The sequence below is a fragment of the Seriola aureovittata genome, chromosome 2, assembly GCF_021018895.1.
Source record: "Seriola aureovittata isolate HTS-2021-v1 ecotype China chromosome 2, ASM2101889v1, whole genome shotgun sequence".
Taxonomy (NCBI): Eukaryota; Metazoa; Chordata; class Actinopteri; order Carangiformes; family Carangidae; genus Seriola; species Seriola aureovittata.
In genome coordinates, this window is record NC_079365.1 from 16057383 (window position 1) to 16078223 (window position 20841).

General features: G+C 39.3%; 4 protein-coding genes across 5 annotated transcripts; 2 read left to right on the forward strand and 2 right to left on the reverse strand.

Moving 5' to 3' along the window:
- The first annotated feature begins 175 nt into the window (after positions 1 to 175).
- Positions 176 to 3251, forward strand: ndufaf3 (NADH:ubiquinone oxidoreductase complex assembly factor). Its single transcript, XM_056390300.1, has 5 exons — positions 176 to 331; positions 1674 to 1869; positions 1964 to 2030; positions 2454 to 2554; positions 2684 to 3251. The coding sequence occupies exons 1-5, from the start codon at positions 243 to 245 to the stop codon at positions 2789 to 2791; spliced, it is 561 nt and encodes a 186-aa protein (XP_056246275.1). The 5' UTR covers positions 176 to 242; the 3' UTR covers positions 2792 to 3251.
- Positions 3252 to 4144: 893 nt separating this feature from the next.
- zgc:112334 (uncharacterized protein LOC619199 homolog) lies at positions 4145 to 7393 on the reverse strand. The gene is made up of 11 exons (XM_056388615.1): positions 7352 to 7393; positions 6493 to 6600; positions 6280 to 6376; positions 6044 to 6178; positions 5745 to 5943; positions 5516 to 5647; positions 5298 to 5397; positions 5030 to 5201; positions 4681 to 4825; positions 4509 to 4563; positions 4145 to 4407 (listed from the first exon to the last, which is right to left on the reverse strand). Exons 1-11 carry the CDS (start codon positions 7391 to 7393, stop codon positions 4261 to 4263), a joined length of 1332 nt encoding a protein of 443 aa, XP_056244590.1. The 3' UTR covers positions 4145 to 4260.
- A 1039-nt stretch (positions 7394 to 8432) lies between these two features.
- Positions 8433 to 13839, forward strand: LOC130177972 (transmembrane protein 43). The gene is made up of 12 exons (XM_056390014.1): positions 8433 to 8577; positions 9290 to 9436; positions 9590 to 9724; positions 10225 to 10319; positions 10438 to 10487; positions 10611 to 10680; positions 10784 to 10854; positions 10976 to 11103; positions 11219 to 11293; positions 12223 to 12324; positions 12411 to 12528; positions 12618 to 13839. The coding sequence occupies exons 1-12, from the start codon at positions 8473 to 8475 to the stop codon at positions 12818 to 12820; spliced, it is 1299 nt and encodes a 432-aa protein (XP_056245989.1). The 5' UTR covers positions 8433 to 8472; the 3' UTR covers positions 12821 to 13839.
- A 579-nt stretch (positions 13840 to 14418) lies between these two features.
- On the reverse strand, positions 14419 to 18294 carry LOC130178146 (transforming protein RhoA). Of its 2 annotated transcripts, none has more exons than XM_056390288.1 (5): positions 18165 to 18294; positions 17049 to 17209; positions 16134 to 16254; positions 15246 to 15376; positions 14419 to 15164 (listed from the first exon to the last, which is right to left on the reverse strand). In XM_056390288.1, the coding sequence occupies exons 2-5, from the start codon at positions 17202 to 17204 to the stop codon at positions 14991 to 14993; spliced, it is 582 nt and encodes a 193-aa protein (XP_056246263.1). In that variant the 5' UTR covers positions 17205 to 17209; positions 18165 to 18294; the 3' UTR covers positions 14419 to 14990. The 2 variants fall into 2 exon arrangements, with proteins under 2 accessions (XP_056246263.1, XP_056246271.1); XM_056390296.1 differs by having other exon boundaries at positions 17049 to 17206; positions 18165 to 18291.
- Positions 18295 to 20841: the final 2547 nt, after the last annotated feature.

The following is a 20841-nucleotide window of genomic DNA, read 5'->3' on the forward strand; positions in this document are numbered from 1 at the left end:
GTTTTCATCAGCTGGTTGTCACATATGAGCTTTATGTTCAACAACAAACGGAGACACATATGTCTGTTAGGACAATTAGAATACAAATGTGATAATCTCTAATATAAATGAATAAAAAGCTTAGTTAGACTTGAGTTTTAAGAATTGTTCGATTGTGCGTTATACAACACCGGAAACGAGCGGCTTGTGTCACACAGAACTCTGTCCCCCCTGTCAGTCACCGGGTGCCTCGCTCCGTCAACATGTCCACTGCCGTGTGTACACGATTCCTGCTTCAGAGAGCAACAGAGAGGTTTCTCTTCTCCTCCAGGGCAGTACCCGCTTTCTCAAGGTATGGTGGTGTTTTGTTCAGGGCTTGTGATTCATTTAGAGCGAAAACCAAAACAAACCTCAGAGGGGTCGGTTAAATAACTGTCCCTTAATTTGACTTCCCTCCTCTCAGACTGTCCTCCCGGGAGACGAGGGCTTTAAAAGTCATGTCTTTGCTATGAAATGCTCAACTATCCCACGAATTGTTTCATTCAACGGGTAGTATTGATTTATAAAGACGTATTTGTACTAAATGATACCCATAATACCCTGTTTGTTCAACTGCACCCATACCCTTCAGCTGCAACCATCATTTTCACGATTAATTAATAACTCCATTATCATCCTTTTATTAACTGACTAAGGTCCAGCAGATGTCAGAAGATAGTGAAGCCCAGACATCTTCAGAAATTAATTTTTCTTATTTTCTCTTTGGGGTTCTGTCTGACTGTAAATGTTGACACCTGTGATAGATGATTAGCCAGCTGTTTTCTGAAGACACATGTGGTTTCCTTAGACTACAGCCAATGGCTTTTCAGGTCGGTCACCTGTTGCAAACTATATATACTTAAAACTTTGAGATGTGCACATGTAATGTGATGTTTGTTGGTGATGTTTTGTTTTGTTTTGATTGAAACGTTGCTCGGTAACAGTGAATACAGAAACACTGTGGAAGAGAAGAACAGTTATTGCTTGGTCCAGCGTCTGTTGAAGAGGTTTTGTTTTCTGCTTCGTCCATTATAACTCCGAACATTCCCATTTGGAACAAGCCCTAATCCTGTTTGCCCCTTCAGGCAGCATCTCTGGCTCCATCTGCTGGAGTCACTTATTACATTCACACTTTGTTCAGGCCAGGTCACCTCATGAGCCCTGGTGAGGCAGCAGCTGAGCAGAAAATGCAGTGCACCACTTCTCAGAAACAAAGGATTGCTGAACTTGCTCAGAGTTTTGTAATAGTCAGGAAGAAAAGGTGTGAGAAGAACAGGGGGGGTGAAACTTGCTACCGCTCCTTACACAAGCAGAAATGTTTGTTTCTTGGCTGCCTCTTTTCTGCAGAAACAGGCCTAAAGCTTTTGGCTGTCAGCCCTGTCAGTAGGTTGGCATTCAGTTTCTGGCTTTTAAACTGGGCCATATGGCAGGAGTTCTGCAGTGCAGTCTGTTTATGTGAAATTTAAAGTGATGGAGAGGAAGATAAAACCTGTGCACTAAATACAAAATCACACAGACTGTTTCAGGTCTACAGTTTTTAGGCCACTAGCTATTTTTGTAATAATAATACTGACAGTAAGTAATGGAAAATGATCAGACTAGTGCACTTAATATGTTATCGGTTCTAACTGAGTTTCCCTGTCTTTTCATTCCAGCCCATTTCTTTCTCGTGGTCATAGATTGGGACCCAGTGATGATGAAATGTACCAGCGTACCACAGTGTCCGTCATGCAGAAGGAGCCCGGCAGTGGGGTCATGATCCAAAGCTACAGTCCCAGAGGATTCAACATCGATGGCAATAAGGTGTTTGGACCCTGCGCTGTGCTGCCTCCTGCCATCCTGCAGTGGAATGTGAGAGAAATATCCAGACTACCTTCACAAACCATAGTTTGTTGCATCATTGTATTTAGTTTTTTTTAATGGTTTTAAATCTCTCTCTCTGCAGGTTGGCAGTCATAAAGACATCACAGAGGAAAGTGTCTCACTCTTCCACATGCTTGAACCAAGAATAGGTAAAAGAAAAAAAGATGGATAAATAAAAGCACACAAACATACAGATGAGTGTATGATATAAAATGTTTTAGTGAGGTGTTGAGCACAGCTTCAGTGACCCTTGGCATTGTCTACAAGTATCTGAAACCATTCTTCCAAAAGATATTCCCTCATTTGATGTTTTGATGACGGTGGTGGAGAACGCTGTCTAACACGTCGGTCTAAAATACCCCATGTGTGTAACTGGGTCGAGATCTGGTGATTCGGAGGGTGTGAAAACATGATTTACATAATTTTCATCAAACCATGGAAGCATCTCAGTGTATAGTTATTCATGTTTTTCCTTGATGTTGTCACTCATCTAGGTTCATATATGGTGTACATACATGTAAAAACATTTCCTCATGCATGTCGTGTGACTTATTTTCCTGTTATTTATGCAGAGATTCTTGTGCTGGGCACAGGCGCACGTCTTGAACGAATTAACCCCTCGGTCCTCGCTCTCCTCAAGAGTAAAGGCATCGCTGTGGAGGTGCAAGACACGGTAAAGCAGGCCCATTTTATCAGTGTAGTAAAGTGTAAATGCTCATCCTGACAGCATGAAGGACTTTAACAAAGACAAAGACAGGATGACTTTCACAGCTGTCCTAATTTTCATCTGACTGTTTTTCAGCCGAATGCATGTGCAACCTTCAACTTCCTGACCAGTGAGAGACGAGTTGCAGCTGCTGGTCTGATCCCTCCACCTGTTAGCACAGCTCTGGAAGTAACACAGGAATAAGTTCTGTCATGTCCTTTGAGACGGTTTTTTTTTCTTCCGCATAAACCTCCCAAAGGAACAAAAACAGTGATCTCCACCTTCAGTATTTGGTTACAGCAGTTACTTTATAGATGAATCATTGACTCAGATCATCCATTGATCTGAGGCTCGCTGGACATTGAGCTGACAACGATCCTCACAAGCATTTGGACTGCTTTGAAATCGAAGTGTAGAAGTGTAGAAGTGTGTGTGTGTGTGTGTGTGTGTGCGTGCGTGCGTGCGTGTGTGTGCAAGTGCTCAGCAAATGTAGTCAAGTGAGGGGACACCAATGACGGAGAATTAGACTGCAATAAAGCGCAGCTGTATTCTTGTATAGAAATACTGTGTGTATAAATTATATATTTAAATGCTTTACATGTAACAAAAAATGAGTATCATGCATTTAATGTGTTTTCATGCATACCATAAATGTATAATAAGACCAACCTAGTATACTGTATTTTTTCAATTTAAACAGACACAGTGAAGAGCTGATGTCGTCTGTGCAGCAGATCTATAGGCAAAGAAAATTAAATTTTATATGTGTGAATATGTTCCAAGCCTTTGCCCGAGGTGTTGGTGGCGACTGTCCTTCACTTCGATAAGCCTCTTATATCTGTGCGTTTGTGCGTCCTCTGCCTCCAGCAGCGCTGGCACGCCGGTCTGCAGCATGACATATTTCAGTGGCTTTGTCCTCGCACTTAAGCTCCATAGATAAGAGAATCCACAAATCCTCTACAGATCACTGTGATTCATCTCTAATCATCTGCCTCTGTGCCACATGTCCAGCGTCAGTCTGAATGCTTAAATCACTGTTGTTGACATGCAGGGTGCTGCTTGATTACATTCACCTGCTGCTACTATGTAATAGTTGCACTGGTTTGGTGCTTAAAGGATAAAAAATGATTTAATCCAGTCAAATGAACGCCTGTTGAGTCACCCTGGTCCATTTGAAGAAATCATGTGTTAGGTCAATTAAGATTATACCCCATTCAGACCCCGTGTTGGTGGTCTGTTAAACAATATGTCAAGTTAATACTAAAAACAAAGTAGGAATATGTGAGAGACTATTTTTTTTAGACAAATGTAAGAGGAATTTTGATTGTCACAAAAGCCACTGTGCTCAGGATTTTACTTTGGTATTGTAAAGAATAAATCCTAAAATCGTGTAGCAAAAAAATTGTATTTATGGTTACAGATAATTATTCTTGTCTCATACCAAAACAATGCAAATGCAGAAGAATGGCTCTTAAAAGAACTGACACAAGACAAAGATGTTTTCCAAACTGTTCCTCAACATCATCATATTTTAGAATTTCACAAAAGGGAGAAATTATACCAAACAAATTCGAGGGAAAGAAAGATATCCAACATTTACATAGTACACTCACTGTCCAGTCTACATGTTACCTAACACACTCTGCCCAGCTGTTTGGTCCTGATGTTGAAAGTCAGTCGTCATCAGAGTTGTGAGACTGGTGTCTCTGCGACCCTCCGAAGCAGAGCTCTGCTCCTGTGATCCGGCGGTACAGGTCTTTGATGTCTTCACATTCACTCTCACAGTGGTTTGTTGCATCACATGAGCGTGACACAAATATCTAGTGAAGAACGAGCACAGAGGAGAAATCTGTTACCAACACTGGACCCACCACACTCCACTCCATTAAAAAATCTTCTTCTGGAGGAATCCCCTCATTACCTGACTCTTTTTTCCATCTTCGTTGGGAACGAACAGGTTGCTGACTGAAACGAATCTAAATTCAAGGCGGTCACAGAAAATAACATCAATTAAATATTGTTCAAATTCAATTTTACTGACACAACCATGAAACGTAAACAGTAAAAATTAAAGATTTATAAGTGTCACTAACTTTTGCATGATAGGCTCAAGAAGCTCCAGCCCAGGCTGCACCTCCTTCTCTGGGTTACTGGTTTCTGCCGTCGTGCTGACTGTGGCGATGTACATCCCATCTGAGGCCACATTGTGGGCATAGGACGCTACAGATATGTAAATGTCTGCATGAAAAGAAAAAACAGAGAAGCAGTAGTCCATACATTAGAAGTCGTTGTGATCATCTTTTCAAAGATTAAATTTAACCAATATCATTTATTTACAAAGATTGTGTGGAGTGGTTGACAGCAAACACACGTTTCTAATGACAGACTGGTAATAAATGAAATAAAACCTTCACTTATTTTTCAGGCTTTGACAAATTATACCTGATTTCCTGTTGAGTTGAGCTTGAGGGATGACGATTTGACAGGAGCTGGCCTCGTGGGTGTTTTTAACTGGATGATTTAATAAACAGATGACCCTTACGGCACGCCCCACTTTCCTCACTCGATTGGGAACATAGCTGGGGTCACAGATTAGCTGTTTACAGTGGAACAGCTGAGGGAGAAAAGACAAAATCACAATTGTACCACCGGATATTTTATTCAGTGCCTCCACCACTTTTTTTTTTTTTTTTTTTTGCATCTACCTTACCTTCCCCTCAGATTTCACAGCTTTTACTTTGCCGTTCTCCATCACAATCTCCTCCACTGTTTTGTTCAACAGGAAAGTTCCTCCGTACTCGGCACTCAGTCTGAAACACAGAGGCAGGATAGGCAACATGAAGAAAACATACCGACTGCATCTTTAGTAGCCGGCGAGAATCTCTGAACGTTTGCGATCGTGATGCTAAAAACTAGTGTGAGTGTAACCTCGCAAATCCCTGTGGTAATTCTCCCAGCCCGTACACAGGGTAGAGGTATGGACTGGTGTTGTGGCGGGACAAAGACTCAGAGTACAGCCTGATCCGTCTGATGGTTTCCAAACAGGGCTGGTCCAGGTAACTGCAGGGATACCAGGTGACAGTAAATGAGATCAGGCAGGTTTCAGCTTCAAGGAGAATCTGTCAGCATCTGGTTTCTAAAAGTTCCCGTGACTGACCTGTCACTGCCGTGTAAGGCTATGGCATGACCTGTGAACTCCATAACATCTAATCCCAGGTCAAAGCGGCAGAAAAGGTCCCGTGTGGTCGTTTTGTTAGGGTCCACCTCCTGGTAGGTCCGAGGGTTTCTCACGTCAAAGTTCAGGGCGAAGAGCAGCAGCTTCCTGAACCTTCTCTTGTCAAACATGCCCATCAGATCTGAAACATTATGGGTTTTTAAAAAAAAAAAACATTATTAAACAGAATGATAAACGTGCATGGAAAATGATATAAAAACAGGGCAATAAAAGAGCATCACCTGAAGCTTGGGCATCTTCCTCTGTGGCGGGGACTTTGTGCACTTTCCCCGCTTTGTAAACAAAGCTGCCATCAACAACTCTGAAGTCCAGATAGCGAGTAACATCAGTGTGCACCAAGATCTTCACCAACTCACCTAAAGCAAACAGACAGCTCTCACGGACACTCATTTACACTAAAGCAATGCAAACAGAATGCATTGCACAAGTCCCACTTCAGATGAATAACACTGCTCACCATTGGTAAGAAAAAATTTGGGGATGAGGTCAACGTTCCACTCTTTCCCACGGCCCATAGATTTAGCAGGACCTGAAACCTTGAACTTCTTATACAGCTGTAAATGCAGAAACACATTGAATAATAAACACCACAAATCAGCAGAGTTGCACAACTTTGGTTATGGACGGCACACGCATGTCTGCTAATGTGTTGCTGTTTGTGTGAACACACCTCCTGAAGGGGAGAAATGGATGCGCTCTCTCCTCCATAGAAGGGATTTTTGTCAATGTGAAGAACCTTTTTCCCATTTAGAGACATTAAACCAGAGAGGATGCATTCCTGGGAGAGACGGGGAGCAGTCAGTTAGAGGGTCAGATGCTGTCAGAATCACACAAGGTGTAGGGCAGCAGTTGGCAGTGTGCATCCACAGATCAGGACAAGCATAATGATGTCATTTAATTACTATAAATCCCTTTAACAGCCAACGGGCGATTAGGAAGTCAGCACGTGGGTAAACAGTAAAACTGTGAAAAATATGGGAAGAATTTTACTGAAGTGATGATTCAGTATATTTTTAAGTACCAAGTGCAAAACATAAATGTGTATCTCTGCATCTGAGCTTAAAGAACAATTTGATGTCGGTAATGGAGATGATAACAATCATTGTGAGGGATAATCTTAATTTCTTTAGCACGTTCCGATGAATGACATATCTCTGCCATGGCTTTGCTTGACCCTTTTTGTCAAGTTTAAAGCTCACGCATCTGAGAAAACAAAACTTTCACTGACGCTTAATGGATTTCCACGTGCAATAAGCAGATTTTGATGAGGGTTAGGTTTATATATTTTTTTGCATTTGAAATAAAAATGTACCCTAAATATAATTACCATTCACACTTTATTCATACACTCAATATTAGATAACACTTGTTTCAGCTTTCAAATGAATTAAATAGCTGCCAGTTACTGTGCTCTTAAGAAGGTGTCTGAGTAAATCTAAAGTACTACTCCATGAACTGACAGACATCTGTTATTTTCCTCACATGACTCATGCAGGAGGCTACATATATATTTATAAAAGTTTTCTTACCTTAAGTCCAGTTCCAAGCACTATAATATCATATTCCTGCATCCTAACGCTCTCTCCACTTGTTTTTCACTGCCTCACTGAGTCCCAGTGGTTTTCCTGTGTGCAGTCTGTTGCAGTGTGTGTGGTGTGTGTCTATGTGTGTGTATGTGTGTGTGTGTGTGTGTGTGTGTGTGTATGTGCCTGTGGGCATGTGCATGTATACATATAGAGACACAGGTGTGATGATGATAAGTGCTTTGTGTTCCTTGATAATGCAATAATCCTATTATGAGTTGTGTGAGAGAGAGAGAGAGAGAGAGAGAGAGAGAGAGAGAGAGAGAGATTAACTACAAGAGGTGGGGTTTCCCATTCGCTGCAGATTGAGGTATTAGATGAAGATCATGACATCATTGGTGAAAGAAGTATTCAGATCCCTCGTTTTAGAGAAAGTATTAATACAACAATGTAAAAGTACAAATAAAAATAATTATTTCAAAATCTCCTATCACCAAAATGCAGCCTACTCAAAGTATCAACAAAGTGCTTCTTCTGTAAAATAGCACAATTCAAAGTGTGATATTTATCATGTTATTGGTATATTACTGATTCATTTAAGTGTGTATATGCATTTTTTTTTTTTTTAAATGATCATGTATTTTATGTAATAAATCTTGAACTGAAAAATAACTAGCAGACTAACTTTTGCAGGACAAATGTAGTAGAATAAAAATATGCAACATGTCCTTCTGAAATGTGGTGGAGAAGAAGTGAATATTATCATAAAATGGAAATACTCAAGTAAAGTACAAGGACCTCATAATTTTTACTGAAATAAAGTACTTGAGTGACTGTACTAGTTTATATTCCACCACTGGATACCTTAATTCTCAAACAACAAAAAACAGCATAATTTCAACATTACATCACATTAAACTGAAGTCAGTAACGCCTTCCTGTTCTGAATGACCTGCTACAAAAACTCCATTACCCATGATAACGTGAGCCGAAGATGTTGCGCTTCTTATTAATACCTGGGTACTCGAGCGGCGTAGACGGAATCCAAACTTATGAGGTACAGCGCCGACTCCGCCTACCGGTGCTACTTTCGGGACACGCCGTGTAAAAAATAGAGCGGACCTTTTATGTCAAGTAGCCGTTGGTGTTACAGCTTTCAGTCGCTGGCATCTTCAACTTTACTGTTTGATTGTGGAGCTGAACAAGTCAGAGAAATGTCTTCAGCACAGGCAGTAAGTGGATCACTTCAACCACTCTTGTTTTATTTCAGTAACAATAACTCCTTCCGGTTTTCGTGATGCAGTTAAAGTTACCCGTTAGCACCTTAACTACCGCCGTTTCTCATTTTGCTTCAGTTTACAGTGTGATACATAGCTAGTTACATCTTTACGGAGGCGTAACTGGTAAACCTGGTTACACGTTTCTTGTTACAGCAATTCGTTTCATATTTCTGATGAATTTTCATTCGTTGAATAATGAAAATGAGGGTTGGAAGGAAAATTAGCACAGCACAAAAGAGGTGTGTCATTTGCTCACACCTAAGTCTGTGACATGGTGCAGAGTTCCTGGCTAACCCTGAATTAACATGGTACTTTCACTTGCCTCGCTACTCGGAAACAAATCCAACTGTCTGATGCAATGAGTCCGTGTCAAATGCACATAAACAGAGAAGTTGACCTCACTAAGTTTATCTAATCAATGAAACTGCTCTTTAAATTTGTCATTACACACACTGGGTTAACACCGGAGAAAGTTTTTACTTGTTTCTTTAGTGGAGTCAAATCTGAATCCTCAACTAGAATAACCAGAACTTTTCTTTTATTTGAGAAGAATGAATCCTAATTCCTTGTTCCAGTTGAAGTCACACAAGTCATCCATGTTTCATTTTGATGTTGTGCTTATTGCAGACATTCAGCTATAGTTTTATATGCTTGTTTGTCTCAGTTTTCAGGAAAAAACCCAAACCAACACAAGCGTGTATCTGTTCAAGCTAACCCTGGATTCCTGGAGCGACTAAGTGAAACTGCAGGAGGAACAGTTGTTGGTGTCGGACTGTTTTTCCTCTCTATTTATGTTCTCTTTACCAATGAGGTAGGAACCATTGATTCAGTCTCAAACAGTTGTCTTTAATTGTATCACATCAAGGTGCTTGCTGTTATACTCAGGGTTAAATTGTTGTGTTGCAAGTTAATGTCACATCAGACTAACACAGTGCATGTTCTCTGTAACTGTTTCTGTCCTCAGGGACGAGCTCTGCAAACAGCATCTTCCCTGGATGAAGGTCTTTCTCAGGTTGTGTCGTTGGGGCCCTACATCAGCCTGGACCTGCAGAACAACAACCGTTTAGTTCACCTGTCTGCACAGCTGCACACTGCACAGGTAGGTTGTACTTGACTATTGGTTGCAGTTTTAATTCTCCCTTGTGTCAAACTGCTCCTCCCATTTACATATCAATCATAATAAATGATCAAGTGAGTAACTGAGATTTGACTTTAAAAAAGTTTATTATTTAACTACATCTGATCACCATCAAAATCAAAAAAACAAAATCACTCACTATATTGTAATCACATTCTTTAAAATCTTAAATGCCAATACCTGTATCAGTCTACCAACTAGTACTGAAGTTTTCAGTACTAGTTGGACTAGATTAGTATTTTCCAACTCATATAAGCTGAAACTAAATTACATTTTTGTTAGAAGCTTAACCAGGTTGGGGTGTAAGCAGGTTATCATCTTTAGGTGATGTTTGTTTTATTCTGTTGCTGATTTGACAGGTGTATAAAAAATTTCAAAATCAACTACGTTTGAGAAGTAAGTGATACTCAATGCACTAAATTTTACTTCAGGTTATAAATCATCTGCTTCTGTTTCTGTAGCCGCTGCATGACCCCAACTACAGAGTGGTGGTGCAGGCAGTGAAACTGAAGAGGCAGGTGGAGATGTATCAGTGGGTGGAGTACCGGGAGAGCAAGTGAGTCTGTTGTCTATGTGTCAGCAGTCAGGGCGGGGTCAGGTGTAAAAATGTTGGCTGGATTATAGAATATACAGAATGAAGACAAGGGAGTTTGTTACTTTATGATTAATTTCAGGGACTACCAAGAGGATGGTGAAACCAAAACTGAGACGACGTACAGCTACAGTGAGTTTTTTTTTTTTTCTTAAGTTAGTAATATCTGGTTACAAGATGGCCTGCTTGACTCTGGTTGAAGTTGTGTGCATTTTGTTGTGTCCGATGTGAAGCATTGTGATTCCTTTTTTTCAGACACTGAGTGGAAGTCAGAGTTGATCAACAGTCGTAATTTTGACAAGGAAATCGGTCACCAGAACCCAAGGTACTCTAGTGCTTGTAAGATTATTGTGTTGTGTTCTGTGGTATCTGAAATCATTTTCTATGCTTTTGTGTGCACTTCATATTTAATTTAATCTTTATTACAGTGCCATGGCGGTTGAGAGTGTCACGGTAGCGGCTCCTGAAGTCAGAGTTGGGCCTTTCATTCTCTCTAAAGGTATCTCCAATATCTGAACAATCTGACATAAACACACTTAATATAGTATATTATACAATATTATACGCCTATTGTTTGTCGGACTGAAGACTGTTGAGACTCACTAGTTGATTGTCCTCAGGCCTGGTGGAGCAGATAAATGACTTCCAGACACTGAGTTTGAGGGATTTTTCTGCCTTAAACGTGGACCCTTTCCTCTCCATTGATGACGATTATTTCTATCACACTCAATACCCACGTAGGCCGGAGGTGAGTATCAAGATTTTAACTCCTTCCAGATACATAAAGTGCATTATTTATTTCATTTTCCTTTAATCCTCTGCACTTCCTGAGTTGTTACTATTTGTTTGGTTTTATTCACAAGGTTGGGGATGTGCGCGTGAGATTCTCCTTCGCTGGACTGAGTGGTGAGACGTCTCGACTCGGCCCAGCTCAAACTGTGAGTGCCGCAGATGACACGGTCAATATTCATCTCAATTATGATGACACACGTCAGTGAATAATAGACATCAAGCATTTTCTGCATGCATTTCTGCTGTGTCCTTACCCATACTTATATGTATGTGTTGGTATTTAAAACTCTCCACAATTAAGTATTTTGATGCTTCAGAAGATGCATCAGAATCCATCCATGACAAATGAACTGAACTGTTTTAACTAGTGCTGAAACAATTAGTCTGGTGGACTAGTTGATCGACAGAAAATTAAGCAAACAACAGTTTAATCAGTGTAAATTGAATATCTTTGTTTTGGACTGCTGATTTAAGACTATCTGAGCCTTGAAAAGGTAATTTTACAACATTTTATAGATTAAATGATCATTAGTTGCAGCTGTAGTTTTAATAATCCTTGTACTATTTCTTTTGAATAATGAAACTATAGCTGTAACTAATGATTATTTTATTTATTGCTGATTATTTTCACAAGTTATTGCTTTGGTCTGAAAAATTTAATGCGGCCAACAGCTTAATGGTATACTATAAAGATTAGCATATACAGTTACTGTTTAACATGAATTGAACTGGGTAAGATGTCATAAAATAGTGAAAAATCACAATATCCTTCAATCCCAGTGAAATACCTTCAAATGTCATGTCTGGTTAACGATACAAAACCCAAAGATTTTCAGTTCACTGTCACACAAGACAAAGAAAATCGTTTTTAAAAAGCTAGGACCAGGGAATGTTTGGCATTTTACCTGAAGAATTACCTAAACAAGGAATCATTGATCAAAATAGTTGCTGGTTAATTGAGTGATTGACTATTGCTCCAGCCCATAATGAAACTATTAGATTCTGCCTTACTCTGTTTTTGTCTAAATTGTAGTTTCCCTCTTCAGTTACTGGAGAAACAATACTTATTTTTCAGGTCAGTATTGTGGCCATGCAGAGGGGGGAGCAGCTGAAGCCTTTTAAAACCAAGTCAGGAGACACCCTGGAGATCCTGTACCTGGAGGAGCTCTCTGCAGAGGTCACTGTGGAGTTTTTCTCTTTTGGTTCATATTTTCCATGTGGTCTTTGTTCTCGTACTTGATGCCTTTGTATTGTTGTCTGTAGGAGGTTTTTACAAAGGAGCACCAGTACAACAGTATGAAGACATGGGGACTCAGGGCTGCAGGATGGGCTCTCATGTTCCTTAGCATTCAGCTGACCATGCGCATCATCTACACACTCGGTAAACAAACACTCACTGCCACACCATCCATGGATCTCATTCATCCCTGCGTCTGTCATTCATATTCCCTGTATGTTTTGTGCCTGCAGTGGATTGGGTTCCTATTCTCAGAGAGCTGGTGTCCGTGGGCCTGAAGATCTTCGCCTTGTGCGTCTCCTGCTCTCTGTCTCTTCTCACCATTGGAGTAGGTTGGATTTTTTACCGACCCTTAGTGGCAGCAGCTCTGGGAGCACTAGCTCTCCTGCCGATGTTTCTTGCCCGCTCAGGACTTCCAGCCAAGAAGAACGAGTGACTATTGAGCTGATGACTATTACAGCAGTTCCCGATGCCTGGCTGTAGCCATCCATCAACGGTGTGAGACAGTATTGTACTGCTGGTTTTTCCACAGCAGGGTTGCGAACTGCATAGGACTTGTTTTCTTGGGTTAAATAGACGTTCTACGATAATAAATGTTTTTCTGTAATGAATACAATAGGTTTAATCCACCATCCATCAGTGTTTAAATGGATTTGAAAATTATTTTACACTTTCTCACCCTGATAATATATTGAAATACAAAAAAAAATCACCTCAACCACACTGCTTATTCGGTCAGAAATCGGTGGAAGCTGTTTGCTGTTGCCTTTAGATCTGCTATCAGATGTGGCCTTTTCCTCCGCCCATGCAACTCTTCACTGTTCTCACTTGATAAACTGCTGATCAGTGAGCAACATGCAGTCACAGTAGTGTCATTTTAACTGTAAAAAGAACTCACCAAAGACTTGTTGCTATCCCCACAATACTGAGACTCAGTTGTCAGTTTATTAGGTACATCTAGCCAAAAAAAACTAATGCAGTCCTATACAGAAGCCCCGCAGTGAACCCTACCATCATGAAGATTATAGTGTTCAGTTTTGAACACTATACATTGAACATAAATTTCATGTAGGTACGATTTATTGCAGGGCTGTTGTTAGACTGCATGTGTTTCAGGTTGGTGTACCTAATAAACTGCTTAACTGAGTTCATTGTGTAAAATATAAGTAATATAATATAAGCTTCATATATTCTCCATTTCCACCATCTCACTTGAGGGAATACTGTGTATCTCACCATGGAATTTGTCCAAACTTGAAAAAGAACCGGTAAACGCACATACTTCTCATTTGGAAAGTGATGAATGTCACCACTCCTGACAAAAAAAAAAAAAAAAAAAAAAGAGACCAATTCTGGTCAGCACCAAAGTGGAGATCTACAATTTTGTTCTATTGTTTGTATGCAGTGTATGTCAAATAAAGCACTTTTTTGTCTATCAACTTCAGACCTAAACAACTTCTGGCTCATGTTTTCGATAGAGGTGCAAGTCAAGTTAGCCTGGAAGTGCAGAGGCTTACAAGTTGAGCCTAAACAATATTATCTAATGACAGCAATATCAGCAGTGGCATATGTACAAGCTAATATCTAACTAAAAGGTAAAGTATTACAGAAATGTCAATGGCTGCTGTAACTTAGAAACTGTACAATTTGTCCACCAGAGAGCAATGACAGGTTTATTTTTCAACTGTAAGATGTTTTTCGCTCAGTAAATATTTTGGTCTTGAGTTGTTAACCAATTTAAGGGATCCTTATCACAAATAGTTGTTGACAACATAGATTGATCAGATATTTTAACCTTAAAAGAGTGGCTTGTGTTAGTCTACAATTCCCACCGCTGTATTAACAAAGTGGCCTTGAGCTTGCACTTAAATGCATATGCAAAAAGACCAGTATCAAATTGCATGTGCATGATCAAAAAGTTGAATTCTAGTAAACATTTTGCCTGAAAGTTGCTTAAAAAGTCTTCAATCTGTTTCTGAGCTGGACTATGATTCACTGTGTTAAATGTCACTCAGTGACTGTTAAGTGATGCAATTTATCAAGATTCTTACAAAGTAATTTATTACACAAAACACTAAGTTTCCATTTGCGTTTTAACAAAATGAGTTTCCAGTCTCATGTTGTGCATGTGATCATAATGCACATAGGATTTGTATATGAAGCGCACAAACAAATTTCTACTTCATGTGTGCATCAGTTTGTTGAAATAATTAAAGGACTACGGGTCACAGTGTAGAGGTACTTCACCCTAGTTGGCTGTGGAAACATTCCTCAGATCAGCAGGCAGGGCTTAAGCACTTAACTGTAGTTGGCAGGTATGACACAACAGGTCCCCTGGCTGACCTCTTTGATTACATGTTGACAAAGGAGGTTTCATTATGGCAAATTTACTCATGTTAAAGTACAAAAAAGTATTTTTCCATTACCTCAAAATTGAATACTGACAGAACCTGACTACTTTTGCTTAAGACAAAAAAAAGTAAAAGCATTACACCTTTAGTAAAAACTGGGGAGAACAGTCTTTTTTTGTGGGTGTGGTTGGGGGTAGGTTTGACCTAATGCTCCTTTTTCCTTTCCCCCGTAGGAAGCAGTCCTCGTGCCCCTGTTTACAGTAGGACACATTTACTGCTCTTCTTTCCTCGCCTGGCTTGTAGTGCAGCCCTGGTGGCCATCTCGAAGACTTCCCTCACACCATCCTTTGTTTTTGCAGAGCACTCCATGTATCCAAAGGCACCGATCCTGTTAGCCATGTCCCGTCCATCCTCTGGTTTCACAGGTTCCTAGAGAGAGAGAGTCAAGGAGTTTTAGGAAACATGCATCCATCAGTAGCAGAGTGTAATGTGTCTGTTCTAAATTTGTACCTGCTTCATTTTGGCAAGCTCCCTCCGGGTGTGCTCATCATTACGCAGGTCCTTTTTATTTCCCACCAGTATAATGGGAACATTAGGGCAGAAGTGTTTCACCTCAGGGGTCCACTTCTCAGGGATGTTCTCTGAATGAGGGGACGAAAGACACCACCAGTCAGAGCAGACTCACACTGTTGAAGTGCTGCAACTGCCAATTATTTTCATTATTGATTGACCTGTGGATTATTTTCTCAATGCATCAATTCATTTGGTTTGTAAAAAAACAGAATACAGTGTAAAAAATGCCCATTGCAATTTTCTACAGCCAAAGGTGATCAAGAGTATCACTTTTATCATGACACAAGATAATTAAAAAAAAAGAAAACTCTCGCAGTTAAGACTCTGCAACCATCAAATCTTTAGCATTTCTGCCTGAAAAAAACAATGGAACGATAAAGTAATCATGAAAACACTTGACAATTAATTTTCTGTCCATGACTAATTGACTAATCTATGCAGCTCTAGACAGTAGGCTACATGTAGGTGAGATGACGTGGTCTAGACTTAAATTAAGGAGAGCAAAAAATCATCAGTGCCTGTTCAGCTTTTTTGCTCTTGGCTGGTTATTTACATGAAATTATTGGAGTGAGTCTAAATCTTCAACTGGTCTCGTCTCTTCTCTGGGTTCTCTCCAAATGTTTACCTATTATTAATATTATCCTATTATTATTATTATTACTACGAGATACCAGTTAACTGAAACAACATACAAAGCATGGCTAGGCTTTCTAATTAGTTTTTTCCCCACAAATCCCTTGGTGGCATTTAGATCAAATTTACATGAAAAAGAATAATGCACCATAAACATTAACATACACATCAGAGCTTTCTGTTATCACTTACCAAGACTGTCAGGACTGTCGATGGAGAAGCACATGAGAATGACATCAGTGTCTGGATATGAGAGCGGACGCAGTCTGTCATAGTCTTCTTGACCTGCTGTATCCCAGAGCGCTAACTCGACCTGCCACAAGAGTTAACAAGTTATCACCCACACAAAGTCAAACCGTGTTCAGGATGCTATTGGTCTGACATTATATTGACCTAATGAGTGCATTCTCACTACTATCCTGGATTCAGAAATACTCATGGGGCGCATAAAACCACATCCCATTTGCAATGACTCTGATTAACTATTTTACATAAAACATCACCTTATGATACACCAGGACCATCAGGATGAACAGTTTCATAGGTCAAGTTCATGTTTTGAGAAAATACTGGCATAATTATAAATTTCAATGTTGTTATGGACTGATGTTAAGCATTAATTTTTACTCTTACTTCCTATACAATAGCAGCAGTAAATTGGGATTTTGGACACTTAAGCAATTAACAGTTGGTGTCATCACTGAAGGGTGTACAATCCATTGTATTCTGGGATTGTTTATAGAAAGTCATGTACATGCCATGGACCCTACTTTTTTGTTCCGTTGCAGGGATTTTAAGAGTACTCTAAAAAGGACACTCAGAATTCAGACACATGGGAATAAAATGCACTATATCGTAAGTAAGGACTGATATTGGACACAGTCAGGTTCAAACTTATCCCGATTATCGTGAAGCACACAAGGAATCAAAACACTCAAATGACTACACTTTACCACCTGTACCACTGTGGGTGAAAGGAAGTGGAAAGAAAATACAACCAGCACATAGTTGTTGTTGTTGTTGTTGTTGTTGTCATCATTATCAAGGTGCCGAGTTACGTAATGTTGATTATAGTCAGAAATGTGACAAGAGTTAAATAATTCATACCTGTTTGCTATCAACTTCAATGTCTGCAACATAGTTCTCGAAGACTGTTGGCACATAGACCTCTGGAAACTGGTCCTTACTGAACACAATGAGCAGACAGGTCTTCCCACAGGCTCCATCTCCCACTATGACCAGCTTTTTCCTGATTGCTGCCATAGCTGCTGACAAAGCACAGAAAACAGCAAAGGTTACGACGTGAGAACAACATCTTTAACAACAGGGAGGGATGTTTTATTGCATTCATGCATTATGCAACCACTACCACTGTGAGAAACGATGAGCAGCAGTAACCTTCAGCTGTGTTGACACAACGCCAGACCCGTCTGAAACCAACACCCGAGGCTAACTATTCAGCTTTCTACTCCAAAGCTGTTCATACTCAGGCATACAGTAGGTTGTGTACAAGGAAAGACACGTGGATTTTATAAAACAGCTGACATCCCCTAAGAATTTAGTTGACTTTAAGTGTTAAGCGAGAGTAGGGACCTTCTTGTACGATGATACGTTTCCGCTCCAGTGTTTCTGACCCACCCCGGCATCAAGCTCGACTAATTTTCCCCTAAAACGTTTGTCCCGCATCACAATTACTGCAGTGATTAAACTAACATCAAAGTTAATAAACTGACAGCTGGAATCGATATAAAATTATAAATCACTCCACCGCTGGTTGACCTAGATTTCAGCGAGCGAGGAGGATGTTCTGTTTACAAAAGACTTGACGCTAGCTAGCGTAGCTAACCAGCTAGCGTTAGCCGGATGTGTGGCTAGTGCGCTAAGTTCACATCTTTATGGCTTTATTCAAAGATTGTGTACGATACATATACAATACTTATCATACAATTCATCTAATGTCACAACAGTGTTTGTGGCTCCCTCCCAACCACTCAGTCAAAACTTGCTTTTCACTTTGAATCACAAGCCCGTACGACTAGCTAGCTAGGCTTAGCTTAGCATAACGGAAGTCAATGCGACTTCATCGGTTCGTTAGCTAGCTAGCGTAGACACGATATCGGAAGAAAATATAGGTTAATTAAATATATTTAACGATATTATTGCCAATAAAACAAACTGACAAAAACTGAAACTCAATTTTTGGTGTTAATATTATACTCTTACCTTCTGATTGGTTTAAAATGTGTCCAAATGGTCTCCAAGTAGTGCTTTGTTGGCCTCCGTCGCTTCTCCCTGACTGCGCCGCTGCTGCTGGAGGATTAACAGGAGGGAAGTGACCGAGGGGCGGGGAGAGAATAACAATACCCCGCTGTATAAACATTATAAATTATACTTTATACATGTAATACATTATTGTTATTTATTAGAAGATACGGTTGATGTGTTGAACCATTTACTGTACTTAATCTTAAATATGAATGTATTTTGTCTTACATTAAATACAATACATATTTTGTTTATTGGACTGCTGTGAATTAGATTGTCCCATATTTGTTGTGGTGGAGGAAGTATGCAAGCAAAAGTACAAATACTACTCTATAAAATTCTTAAATGTATTTAATATAAGTATAATCAGGAAAATGTACTTGAAGAATTAAAAGTAGAAGTGTTCTTTCAAAAAATGGCCCCTGTGACCTAGTGATGGTATATATATCATTAGATATCAACATTTTACTGCTGTGGTTGGTTGGGATGGGGCTCATTTTTAATTTAAAACATTATTTATTTAATTCTGATTTGATTGGTTTGCAAAACTTCAGAAAACAGTCAGAAATGCACATCACAATTAGGCCTGCCCAGAGCCCAAAGTGGCACATTCACATTGCTTGTTTGATATTTGTCCACACCTCAAAATTATAAAAAAAGAATAAATCAAAATGATCAAAAATAGTTGAAAGGGAATAAAGAAAATCCTCACATTTGAGAAGCAGGAACCATAAATAAAAAGTTTCACATGAAAAAGAGTTTAAATTAGTTGACAATTAATTTTCTAACAGTGGAGATTAACCAATTAATCTTTTAACCTCTATTCCTATACTGTTGGGTAGTTTAATCTATTATAAAGCATCATATTATCAACTCCATGTCTATTCCTTGCAATTTGTAAAGTAACTAGTAATTAAAGCTGTCAAATAATTGTAGTGGAGTACAGTACTTGAGTAAATGTACAGAGTTACATTCAGAAATGTAGCTTCCATTTACTCAAGCATTGTACTGAAGAGCAATTTTGAGTTGCCATAGCTGATGTTGACCTGTTTGGGGTGCCTCTGAGCTCCGGCACAAAATTGAGCAGCTGGGTCCCCTCTCTTCATGCACTGTGTATATTATTGCTATGGGCTCAGAGTTGTTGTTTGGTAATTGATCATTGATTGTTAATTTTATGAATGAATCACACAATAATAATAATAATAATAATAATAATAATGATAATAATAATAATAATAATAATAATAATATGTACCATGTAAACACAATAGGCCCTTATGCACTGGAGATATTTTGACTTGTCATAGTAGAAAAAGCACAGGTGTTACTAATAACATTAACGATGTTTGTTCAAGTGTCCAAGTAAAACATGTCAGTGTGACAATGAGCCAGCATGAACAATACTAGGAAAATGAAACTGAAGCAGTTAAATGGAATTCAGCCATCATTAATTTTATTATTTACGCCTGTGCTTTTCCTACTGTGACATGTCAGAATATCTTCTGTGAAAAGGTCTTAAGACAAGATTTTGACACAGGCCCTCATCCCGACAGGACCAACCATGTCATGTCAACAGATATTGTGCTTTAGTAGCGCACATTTTTTTCTTCTTGGGGCTTTCCGAGATGTTTTCACATAGCCATGTGAGATACTTAATTTACTTGTTTTTTCTTTATGGTATACTTCTACTCCACAACATTTTAGAGGGAAATACTGTACTATAACTATAGTTACTAATTACGTAGATTATGATTTCACAAAACATATGATCAGTAAACATGATGCATTGTTACACATTAAACTACACAGTGGGAGCATTCTCTAGCCTTTATATAGCTTCACCTCAACCAGCTACATTAAAATGCCTCTTACACATGAATGCACCCATATTTATAATCAAAAGAAATACAGAGGGGTTCAAAAGTGGGAAAGTGGTCTCAAACTTTTTGACTTTTGGACCGTGACCCAGACTTTTGATACTTCAATAACAATCTCCAAATAAAAATGGTACGTTTACTGAAATAGAATAGAATTACTTAGAATGGAGTATTTTTACACTGTGTTATACTTTTACACTGATATGACTTCTAAGAAGTGTATGTCATACTGATAAACATCAGCTACAGCCTCTTCTGTCTGTTCTGTGTGGTAGATATGGCGCAAGGATGTTGCTGACTGCAGGTCAAAACATTTAGTCATCTATAATGGAGACAGGGATTGTAATAAGAAAAGTGTTTTGTTGATGCTGATCATTTAAATGTGGACTGAGAAACGATTAAAACACTTTAGACTGATAGGATGAGGCAGAGACAGACAGAGATAGTGTGTTCTCAGTTGGTGCAGCAGTGTATTAATAACTACAGCTCTTACTCTAATCCAGATAAGAGGCTTTCTCAGCACTGCTCAGTTCCACCTCACGGAAATCAACTCAGGCGTGTTTCCATGAAAACAGTAACACTAATACTTCACATCCACGTGTATGTTCAAGTGGCCGGTCATTCAATGGTGAAAGGAAAAAAAACCTTGGGAAAAAAAAAAAGAGAAAATATTTGAGGTTAATTTCTCTGAAATCCACAGGCTGCATGATCCACTTCTGAGAATAACATCAATTTGTAAGCAGATGTCCTTTTAATAG

Coding starts and splice junctions, on each gene's coding strand:
- ndufaf3 (XM_056390300.1), top strand. CDS start 243: ATGTCCACTGCCGTGTGTACACGATTCCTGCTTCAGAGAGCAACAGAG. Junction 1,870..1,963: donor CTGCCATCCTGCAGTGGAAT/GTGAGAGAAATA, acceptor CTCTCTCTGCAG/GTTGGCAGTCATAAAGACAT. Junction 2,555..2,683: donor CTGTGGAGGTGCAAGACACG/GTAAAGCAGGCC, acceptor ACTGTTTTTCAG/CCGAATGCATGTGCAACCTT.
- zgc:112334 (XM_056388615.1), bottom strand. CDS start 7,393: ATGCAGGAATATGATATTATAGTGCTTGGAACTGGACTTAAG. Junction 6,179..6,279: donor CAAATTTTTTCTTACCAATG/GTGAGCAGTGTT, acceptor TGTTTGCTTTAG/GTGAGTTGGTGAAGATCTTG. Junction 4,564..4,680: donor CTTGAGCCTATCATGCAAAA/GTTAGTGACACT, acceptor CCTTGAATTTAG/ATTCGTTTCAGTCAGCAACC.
- LOC130177972 (XM_056390014.1), top strand. CDS start 8,473: ATGTCAAGTAGCCGTTGGTGTTACAGCTTTCAGTCGCTGGCATCTTCA. Junction 10,681..10,783: donor ATCGGTCACCAGAACCCAAG/GTACTCTAGTGC, acceptor TCTTTATTACAG/TGCCATGGCGGTTGAGAGTG. Junction 11,104..11,218: donor AATACCCACGTAGGCCGGAG/GTGAGTATCAAG, acceptor TTTATTCACAAG/GTTGGGGATGTGCGCGTGAG.
- LOC130178146 (XM_056390288.1), bottom strand. CDS start 17,204: ATGGCAGCAATCAGGAAAAAGCTGGTCATAGTGGGAGATGGAGCCTGT. Junction 15,377..16,133: donor CGACAGTCCTGACAGTCTTG/GTAAGTGATAAC, acceptor CCCCTCATTCAG/AGAACATCCCTGAGAAGTGG. Junction 15,165..15,245: donor AGCTTGCCAAAATGAAGCAG/GTACAAATTTAG, acceptor CTCTCTCTCTAG/GAACCTGTGAAACCAGAGGA.